Consider the following 11,066-nt stretch of genomic DNA (forward strand, 5'->3'; position numbering starts at 1 on the left):
AATGACTGTCAATACAGTGTTAAAATGCAGAGAAATAATTGCGACAATGGTATGGAGGGATAGTATAGAAGACAGCGGATTCAAACGACAGGTTTACGACATCATCTGTGGTTTTCGAGCACGACACGTTTTGTCGAAACGCAAACTCACGCTCATCAGTGCGTACCTGTGGAAACTGCCTAAAAACCCGTATAAACTAGGGGTGTGTGAATGTTGAAATTTTAGAATACGAATCGAACACGAACAAGGCGAAAAACTGTCTTCGAATATCGAATATATGTGTAGCATTAAAAAATTGCAAAGCGAGGTAACAATAGCTTTATTACCCTTTTAACAATAATATAGCATTTTACGAGACTGCTTCAGGTTAGAGAGGCACTCATTATAGGTAATGCACTCAGGTAAAGTCAGGTAATGCTCTCTCAGGTAAACGCTTGTTACAGATTATCGCGAAGGAAAATTGACTGCTGAACATATTCAGAAAGTAAGGGCTTTCTATGCACTGTGACAACATTTGTCCAGGTAGCATTTTCTAGGTGCATATTTTATTGCGCATACTTACAGAGCCTGAAAGTACATCATATATTGTTATGAAAGAGCCCTGGAATAAAGCTTGGTAAAAAAATCGAAACTGATCACGTCTCACGGGCCTGACGCAGATAGGCTGGAACAGAGCGTACACATTTATAGTAAGGTTCGTTACAGCACTTAAGATCACAGTGCTGTAACGCTGTGTCGTCGTTTTGTACCTTCTTTTGTCCGCGTTTTGTGTTGCGCTGTAATTAACCTTATTATGAATCCCAACCAACTGGCCCAACTTGCCGTCTTGATGCAGAGCATACAGATAATGAGCGGATCATGTAAAGCTCTCAGTGAATAAACATGTTCTTAGGAGAATGTGGAGCGAGCATATAATCCGTTAATTGCTAAATTATTCAGTCGGTCCGAATATTCGCCGTTTCGACCATTATTCGGCCGTCCTCGAATATTCGCGAAATTATGCATATGCATTTCTCGAATCGAATACGCTCCGAATAAGGAAAATATTCGATTCGTATTTGAAATTTCGAATATTCGCACACCCCTAGTATAAACTCATTACTGCAAGTTTCATCTACCTGAAAAGCATGATGATCTGTTCATTCTGCCAGTTGCACTGCTTTTTGGTGCCTCCATTAATACAAATTTCATGTATACGATAAACAGTTAAAAGTAATTGTAGAGTTAAGTAAGCAAGTATCCGTGCAAAGCGTTATTCAACAACATGCTCTTGTTGGAGGCGGCGCGAAGCGGTAGCCGCCGTAGTCACGGTTTATTTACGCCGATACGCGATGGGGTCATAAGATTTCGGAAGCGGCCTATACCACGGCCGCTCAAGTCGAGCGTCAGCATGTTCTGTTGTTGAGCTACCTGCATGTGAGCCATCTTCTTTACCGGCTCTGGAACCATGGTGGCTCCACTACAGGGCCCCCTACTAGTGCGAAGCACGACTGAAATATATGCAAAAGGCGCGTATAGAAGGAAGCGAGACTGTAATCATATGTAAACATGTGTAGAACTTCGTAGCGTCCATTCATAAGCCCTGGTAAAGTCTGTGCGGCAATTGGCAGGCGCAAGGTGGAATCTTTGACGCACGACAGGGTTAATTTGTGATCGCAAGAAGAGGCCTTCCTCCTCCAGTGGAGATAAATATAAGTTGACGATAATGATTATGAAGTCCGTGTTGCGGCGAATGACCCAAATAGCTCACTCGATCGTGGCTGGCAGTGTCTGGAAACAGGTCGCATTCTCTTGTGGGTTGAGGACGTCGTCTTGCGTTGGCGGCGACATCTTCACGCACAGTGCGGTGCAACTCGGCAAGCAGAGTGGAGGCGAATTGGCCGGTTCTTGGCGCGTGTCCAGAGTTCAGGCCGTTGGAGGGGAGCAACGCAGAATACGATGCCATCGAAAGCTCCGAAAGAAGACAGTTCGACAGCTCCCGACTTGCCTGGAGATAGCACAAGTGTTGGTCACTCACGTCGTTAGATGTGATTCTCGAGCTGAAGAAACCAAATAGCAGAGCTGCTCCTGCAAAACTTCGGTAGGCCATGCGTATGCGGAAGTTGCCAGCACAGAACATCGGAAGGCTCGCCTGTTGATGCTTGCAGCGAAGTCTAAAATGCCGATCGTTTTAGTCTAAAACTGGCACAGCGCAACATATAAAGAAAGAAACGAGCCGAGCCGGCCAGATAAAGGAACAGAGCTCTGATTTCCAAGTGGTTTATTGGAAGTTGATCTTACAGCAAGGGCTGGCAGCACCTGCGTTAGTGCGCCATCTTTGTGCATATCTCCACAGGAGGCAAGATTTCTTGATCAGTTTAATCTTGCATTACAAAATTGCGCGTTCTGTGACTCATGATGGTGTAGCCGTCTATCGGTGTGACGTTTTTGTGAAGTGTTGTGACAACATGCCTTGATGCTTTCTTGTAGGTATATATTTCGTGCAACTTGACAATAAACCAGTTGGAATTCAACGCTCTGTTCCTTTATCTGGCCGGCTCGGCTCGTTTCTTCATTTTTATGTTGCGCTGTACTAGTTTTAGAATTCAATACCAATTCGCCCAATCCTGAACCCTAGTGATAGTTTCAGGGTTGCGGTGACCCCGAAGGCATCGCGAAGGCTGTGTTTGGCTCATTAGCGCAAGCTCTTGGGCTTGAGTTTGGCCAATTGAATTCTTTGGAAAGAATCGTCGCGCAGCTGCCTCTGAGTTGGGGAGGACACTCACGGAGCGAGTAGAGGGTTGATGCTGGGGGCGGCGCGCGCTGACGATCGGCACGGGTGGTGACAGGCGCTGTGGAAAGAAGATACGCGAAATGCCGCGACGGTTCAAATTGCGAGAGCTCTTGTGAATTAACGCTAGAGGGTGCATAGTGAGCAAGGATGGCTACTTGCAAGTGCTCGTAGAAGTGCGGCGGGGGGCAGCACTCTTATCCTGGAACGCAGTCGCAGCCTTGAAACCTGTAGATACGAAAGTAACTGTCCGGTTGGAAGGCCCATAGCCCGTAAAACAAAACATTCTTTCGCTAAAAGCGTTCATGCCAGCCAATAGTGATGTAGGAACCATTATGAGCCAAGGCGATCAGCCACTGAAAAATAGCAAATACGAACGAAAATCTTTGTCAATTCGGCCCCAGATGTTCGGCATGTTGATTTAGAATTCCCCGCCACCCTACAACCACGGGACGCCTGCCGGGCAGCGTGAGTCCATGTCACTCTCTTCTTGGTAGAGTCACTGCCTTGACGCTGGCGTGTCTGGGCTCGGTCATCCGGTGTCACCAATTTGCGGGAGGGGGCACGAAAACGTAGCCACCATAGCCACGCTTTATTTAGGCAGATCAGCCATGGTGCACCGGATATATGGAGCGGCCGATACCGCGGCCACTCAGGTCGAACACAAGCGGGTTCTAGTTTTACTACCTGCACATGAGCCGTCTTCTTAATCATCAGCTCTGGAGGCAATGGTCACGCCGCTGCACCCTTACCTTTATGTAGATAGTGAATCATATTTCACGCATAGAGTGCAAAATGTTGTGCTATTTTGGTTACTTATAGCCTTTTTCGCCCACAGAAATCGTTGAGTGTTATATTTGTATGTCTTATTATATCTGTAAGTGTCTATTTTATCTGTCGTATCATGAGAAGCCACCAAACAAAGACTTTGTGTCTTTGTTTGGAGGCCGGCCTAATTAGACTACTTAACCCTCTCCTGGATTTTTAACTTATTAAGAAATCGTCAGGAATTTACAGTCGTTATTAATTTTACGTCACCCCTTACATATGTCAGTTCCGGTGTATCGCAGGGCAGCGTACTAGAACCCTTGCTTTTTTTTCTTATTTACATCAATAATTTTTCAATAACAGCTCATCCTACATTCGTATTTTCGTCGATGATTGCGTAATATATCGACCAATTCGCAGCCTTGATGATCATCGCATTCTTCAAGAGGACCTTCAACTCGTTACCAAATGGGGTCAAGACTGGCAAATGAAACTTATCTCATCTAAATGCAAAGTGATGACCTTCGCGCGAAGCCTTCAAATCATAGATTTTCCTATTACATAAATACAAATATATAATCTCAGGCATCAGTATATAAATATCTAGGCGTTAATCTTACAACGAGCCTTCCCTGGGCCTTTGACATTACGACCATATGCGGAAACGCTTCCAAATATCTTGGACATATTCATCGCAACTTGCGTAACTGCCCCTCTAACAAGCGCAAGTTAGCATTCCTATCATTTTTACGCCCCCAGACAGAGTTCGCGTCCCCTATATGGTGTCCTTACCAAGAAAACTTAATCTGCATGTTAGAAGCCAGCCAAAACCAAGCTGGTCGATCCACTTCCCCCAATTATGATTACCAGTCATGCATTCGTCAAATAAAACTCGACCTTTCCCTTCAATCAGTAAGTGGCCGACGTGACATAGCGCTCCTGTCCTTGCTCCATAGATATGTTCCCCAAATCCAGCCATCAAACTTGCCACTGCAACGCGCGTCTTGCACAACACGACGACTTAATAATTATTTAAGCCTCACTCGCATTTGAGGGAACACTAACGCATTTAAATTCTCGGCTCTACCACGAGAAATTCGGTTATGGGATGGGATTCCTAACAGCACTCTCGTGCAAATAAGCAATGACAAATTCAGACAACTACTAAACCCACTGTTTGAATAACAAAGAGATACATCTGTACATATGTCATGTCATATAGTACGTGTCACATATGCGCCATGTCTCTCTTTCCTTTTAATTTGTTGTTTCAATTTTTTTTGTTTTATGTGTTCGCGCTATGTGCGTTATTTTGAGCGAGGGATAGGCCTTTTTTTATGTTACCGTTAACTGCCCTTTTCATTCCTTTCCTGACAAATCTTTGTATTGATTTGGCGTGTTTATTTGTAACACTGTTCTGCAAGCACGTTATCATTGCAAACATTTTTAGCCCTCATATTTTTAGCCCTCATGTATCGGTTTTCTGTAGTCATTTGTTCAACGACACCCTCCTCCCTCAATGCTTCCCTTGGCGCCTGTAAGGAAGGTTGAAATAAATGAATAAATAAATTTTTCCTATGTTTTCCTTGGCGCCCTCATTTGTCGACCTTCTCATGATATGATTAATAAAAATCGGGTCCCTCGGTTAACCCCCTTTCATCCCTAATTTATCTGTCGGTACCTATTAGTGTAATGCCCGTGGTGTCTCGTTCCCTCTTCTCTGTCCGGGTCCTTCTCGCACTACAAGTGCTGCGTAATATGTTAACCGAGTGACCCAAGAAGAAGTTATACTCAGTTACCTTTCTCGTACAGTGGGCCCTTTTAATTTTTTTCTTCTTCTGTTCCTTCTTCGTTTTGCTCCTTCTCCGTGATGACTGGTTCTCTATTTGTTGTCCTTTTCCTGACTAGGTTACAATGCTTTTGTTAGTTGTTAACCACTTAGCCCACGAACAAATTATGTTGATTGCCTTGAAAAATAATGCAGTGGTATAAATTTAGTTTGAATTGAATTGAATTCTGTGGTTTTGCGTGGAAAACCACGATTTGATTATGAGGCTGTGGTGTGGGACTCCGGATTAATTTTCACCAGGAGAGGATCTTTAACTTGCCTACAATGCGCAGGACACAGATATTTTTGCATTGTGCCCTCGTCAAAACGCGGCCGCCGTGGCCGGGACTAGATCCGACGACGTCGGGCTTGCAGCGCAACACCATAGCCGCTAAGCCATCGCAGCGGCTAACGCAGCGGCACACACATATCTAACTTTTCTCATTGCGGCATTTGATTACGCCACGTTTTCTTTGACTTTTTTAGAGGAGTATAGTACAGTTCATTTCTCCAACCGACATCTCCCTCCCTGGCAATGAGTCCCTATCCCGCTTTCTTCTTCGAAATACAGTTGAATAGTTAGCGTATAAAAAACCAAAGGAATGTTTTTTCTTGGACGGTTTGACGTTTACAGCATGAGGCTTGTGCGGGAATGTGTGTTCACAGTGTATCACCAGATTGCGCATAATTCTCACAAAATAAAATGTTGGAAATGAGATAACCAAATCTTTCAAATGTACTTGTTCAAATATTTGTGAAGCAGTTAAATTGCCTCTCAGTGACTCATCTGCAGTGCAGTGCTGATGACTCATGATGCATCCGCAGTATATCTTGCAGCGTAGGCTGCATGAGAAACTGCTTTATATGTGTTTATTATGGCACTTATGTCAAATGGGCCCAAAAATTTTATTTTAAGCCAAACAATATCTTCGTGAATATGTTTTCGTAGTCATGACTTACACGCCTTTTTCTTTTGTAGTTATCGTTGGTTTGACATGTTTAAGAACAACAATCAAACGGCGTCAAGGTAAACTTAGTTAAAAATTGGTGAATTATTATGCAAAAGAGTATCATGTGCTTCATTTGTAGTTTTCATTGTTTTTAGATCTTGTTCAAAAACAAGAGAGCAACTGGTGTCAAGTTTACAAGAGAAGGCGCCGAATATGAAGTGAAGGTCAAGCATGAAGTGATTTTATGTTCTGGTGCCATCGGTTCACCGAAGCTGCTCATGCTGTCGGGAATAGGTCTTGAGTGGCATTTGAAAAAACTTGGCGTAAGTTCATTGTTCTGTGTGTCACAGTAATACTTTCTACATTTGTAGATTGTGAGCTTACCGTGTGAGGTTATCCTCCATATAGAGCATGCACCTGATCGGGAATAGTGAAATCTGAAAGCTATCAAATATAGACAAAATAACAACTAGTTTTCGCAGATAAGGTTGTATAATGGTGAGGGGCAAATGACACCGTTAGCATTCTGAGCTTTCTCAAGTGCAAAGGGCATTTTCATAATTTCATCCCAAGCACTTGATTTGACATGTTCAATACATCAAAGAAAAATAGTTCGCAATAGTTAATACCTATTTAATTAAGAAGGATGAAGTCGCAGATTATATTCGTAAAAGACGTTAGTATTCACCTGCGAGCACTACTTTATTACAGAAAGAAATATAGAAGATCAATCACGTAGAGGAAAAATTAGGGAACTTGTTTAGTGGCGAGATAAGAAAAAAGCGCCTAATTCTTTTTGACTGGCTTCTTTCTTATAACACGGTTTTGAGAAGGCACTGCACGAGAACCGTAATACCAATAAGCAGACTTCAAGGTTTTCTCCTACTCTCAACTTGCTTCTGCTACAGCGAATGGTAAGCTTAGTGATCTTTGCTATGAGCACAAGAACAATCTATTTTAAAGCGAAGCTTTGTTCGCGAACCCTCCCATACTTTTTTACCATGGCTGCTGGGTGATGCTGTATGGCGGATTAGCTTACAGTGAGGATAGCGTTAACATCTTTACCACATTTATGTGTTCTCTGGCTGCTGACATTGTGTTCTACGCGATTACGCACTGGTAAAAAATTATACCTGAACATATTCGTCGCAACAAATGCACGTAACCGAGTGCAAACGTTTTTTTATTAGGCAAACCTTTCTATGTCTTCTTTCGAGGGCTTTGCGATTTCGCGTATCTGCTTTGTTATTTTTTCATCGTAAAAGTATAGTTTACTAGGGCACCATTTTCAGCATTCCCAGCGTCTCGATTCCAGCATCCGTAGCCGGCGTGCCTACTCTGGTTACAGCGTCATAATAATAAAAAAAACCAATCATGGAGACATCATGATGCGCGGTCCTGTGGGTCACGCGGCAGGGGAGTCTCTGCATCTCGCCCTCTTCGTCGATAGGCAGGTAATTGCTATGATGCAAAGAGCTGTGCAGAATATAATAATTGTACGACATTTCTTTAAGTGCTTCACGAAAGGTTCGCTTTAAAAATCCCAACATGTGGTTTTATTCTGTATTATTTTGCATTAGACATAGTATTGTCCTCGTCGGCCAATGTAACGGCCGCTCTCGGCCCAAAGAAGACGCGTGCAGGTCAGAGTCTATGCAGGAGACAGAATCCCACAAAAATCCCAGAGCGCCGAAGGTGCACAAGAACGCTATGGTTACGCATTGCCGCACTGCATTGAGCGCGAATTCCAATGTCGGCGGCTGCCAATGTTTTATTTCTAATCATCATCCTTTGGCTAATCCGGGCCACTGTGTGGTAGCTAGATTCCTGTCTCACCTCATTCAAGGCCTCCACAACAAAAAAAGAATGTGTCCTATGATGGGATCGAAGCGCCGACAGTGGTGGTTGCGGCGGTGGTGGTGGAATTACGCGCTGTTTTAGCCTGGCAGACGAGACCGACAATTGCTTGAGGCCTCTTTCCTGATATGCAGTTCGTCGCCACATGACTCATTGTTATTAGGTCCCGCCGAATCGACCACAGTGCAGCAGCGCTGTCCTCTATCGGGCCACGGTCCCTTTCTGATGCGAAGCATTCTTAACCTCATTCCAGGAACTTTGCAGTAAGTCGGTACCCGTCTCGCTGCACTTCGAACCTGTGTGTAAGTCATCTTAAACTTTTTGTGTGCAAACAAACAGGGACGAAGAATAGGAACAACACAAGGAAGAGTGCTTTCTAACTGCTGGTTTTATTTTTGAAGAACCACCTACTTAAATACCCGCAGATCTGCGCGACCTAGTCAACAGAGCACGCCTATAGCGCATATAATACCCAGAGATCTGCGCGATCAAGTCAACAGAGCACGTCTATAGTGCATATAACACTTGAGTATTCGGCATAACAAGGACATGTAATGAGGAGGGCAGATAACTGATGGTCATTAAGGGCTACGGACTGGCTTCCAAGGGAAGGGAAGCGTAGCAGGGGCGGCAGAAAGTTAGGTGGGCGGATGACATTGAGAAGTTTAAAGGGACAACAGGGCCACAACTAGTACATGACCGGGGTAGTCCGAGAAGTATGGGAGAGGCCTTTGCTCTGCAGTGGGCGTAACCAGGCTGATGATGATGATGAACAGAAACAATTTCTTGGTTTACGCAGAGACGTTGATTTGTCTGAAAATTTTTCTAAGAACCTCCAAAACGATGCTCGACCACCAGATACACGAAAAATAATTCGCTTAAACACGATTCCTCATATACTCTTTTATCGCCCTATAACGATGGTGAAACCGAGGATAACTGAAGTACGATTATCGGAGGGGGAAGGGGGGGGACTCATGATCAAGACGGCTAAATGGAAAGGATAGATGAACACACACGAAGCCCACTTTAGGCTATGTGCTGTCGTAGTACAATTCTGCAGGACCAGTAAATCGGCACCAGTGGATGAAGGTAATATGTCGGAACATTATAACCAGTATAGAGGAAGCAATCAGAGCCGTGTCCTACACACGAGAAAGCTTCGAGTTAATCTCTGCTTTATGGCAGGTTTACGGACGTAAAAGTGTAAACTGTTCGCTTTTTACAATGTTATCTTGCCTTTGGCGTGATATATAGTAATATGCCCACCTGTAACCCTTATAATCTCTACATGATATGCATATCTTTGGCTTGCAGATTGAGGTTCTGGCGAATCTATACGTGGGGCAAAGCCTCCAAGACTACGTGGTGTTTGCGGGTCTCGTCGTAAAAACAAAGGATGATTTGATTGGTCTAAAGAACATTGAACAAAGCTTTAAAGAGTACATTACAAACCAGAGTGGTAAGTAAAACCGCATTCTTAAGATAACACTAGACTTATGCGAGGCTAAATATTTCCTTACGCCGCAGGACTTTTTACCATACCTGGAGCTTCTGAAGCTCTACTTTTCACTCACAGTGGCGTCGGAGAAATAAAACCAGACTACCCTGACTTAGTACTGCAGCTTGCGGCACTCTTTCCTAGCGAGCAAGTTTCGAAGTCTCCGTACGTGTCTCCAGACGTAAGTACAATTTTCTTAGACGTACCTCTTTCTTCGAATCATGAAATTCCTTCAGAATTTACCAGATTACTCGAATGCTCTGTACTTTTTGAATGATTTCTCATAAAAAAGATTTCTGTCACATATCAATTGATGTTTCTACGTACTTCTTCAGCTCACAGCGTTTCGTACAATAACTGGCAATTTGCGACTTTGGTAGCTATTCTACAGGACAGAGGTTGTCCTATTGGCTATTTCTTTTCAATAACAGAAACGCTCGGTCGCTTGCTCGAGAGGCAAGTTATCTATTTTTATCTTATCATCTGTGTACTCGGGACAAATTTTTATCAAATCTTCGGCTCTTTCCCCAAGAAATATGCAATATACTTGAGCCAAGGAGTTTAACAACTGTAGCGCTAGATCGGTGAACAGGCGTCGCGCTTCTGAAAACGATGTCTTAGAAGCAGTACTGGCCACAGAGGCTACACTAAGATGGCAATGGAAGGCTGAAAACCTCTTGCACCATGCATTGGCCGCAAGTGAAAGAACTGCACGTGGGTAAAATTATTCTGCAGTGCGTCACTATGGTGTGCATGATAACCAATTTACACCCCAGAATTTTTTATTAAATTCTATTTTTGAGTTGTAATAAATATGTACTCTATAGGAACAGTTCAGTAGTACAACCCAGTACGTGACTGGTGGACTGTGCCACTTCATTTAATATGTTTCTTTTCCAGATCTATAAAGAATATTACGGTCCGATGATTGGCCACTCTGGCTTTATGTGCGCATTGACCATGGTACAACCAGAGTCTCGAGGTGCCGTCTATCTCAACGAAAAAGACCCGAATGGTCCGCCATCAATTAACCCGAACATCTTCAGGACAAACCCCGATCTGAATCGCTTAGTTAAAGGTGAGATGGCTGGTAATTAATGAGATTTTGCCATACCACATGCGCAGGTCTCTAGCACGCAGACCGTAATGTTAAACATCCAATTTATTGTTTTTATTTCACTGGCTACAGATACAGGCAAAGGAATAGGGACGAGCTCTTTTGGTGGCGTTCTTGTGAAACACTTCTTTCATCGCACAATGCTAAGAGAGCAACTTTGCCGAAGAACGACTTAACACAAACGTACAAGGTGGAAAGGAATAACGGGTTGACTTCGCGATTTCTTCCTAGCTTGTTGCGGGATGACGCATAGTGTTAACACACGAGATAGCTGT

At 43.7% G+C, this 11,066-nt stretch overlaps 1 protein-coding gene across 1 annotated transcript; it reads left to right on the plus strand.

Moving 5' to 3' along the window:
* Positions 1–7,701: 7,701 nt before the first annotated feature.
* Positions 7,702–10,807, plus strand: LOC142591314 (uncharacterized). The gene is made up of 5 exons (XM_075703641.1): positions 7,702–7,770; positions 9,491–9,635; positions 9,704–9,855; positions 10,575–10,752; positions 10,800–10,807. Exons 1-5 carry the CDS (start codon positions 7,702–7,704, stop codon positions 10,805–10,807), a joined length of 552 nt encoding a protein of 183 aa, XP_075559756.1.
* The last annotated feature ends 259 nt before the right edge of the window (positions 10,808–11,066 follow it).

The sequence above is a fragment of the Dermacentor variabilis genome, chromosome 8, assembly GCF_050947875.1.
Source record: "Dermacentor variabilis isolate Ectoservices chromosome 8, ASM5094787v1, whole genome shotgun sequence".
Lineage (NCBI taxonomy): Eukaryota > Metazoa > Arthropoda > Arachnida > Ixodida > Ixodidae > Dermacentor > Dermacentor variabilis.

What these genes read in the sequence shown, in the direction of transcription:
- LOC142591314 (XM_075703641.1), top strand. Translation starts at nt 7,702, where the DNA reads ATGATGCGCGGTCCTGTGGGTCACGCGGCAGGGGAGTCTCTGCATCTC. An exon ending in GTACATTACAAACCAGAGTG is followed by an intron (nt 9,636 to 9,703) that starts GTAAGTAAAACC and finishes CTTACGCCGCAG; the next exon opens with GACTTTTTACCATACCTGGA. An exon ending in CTCCGTACGTGTCTCCAGAC is followed by an intron (nt 9,856 to 10,574) that starts GTAAGTACAATT and finishes TTTCTTTTCCAG; the next exon opens with ATCTATAAAGAATATTACGG.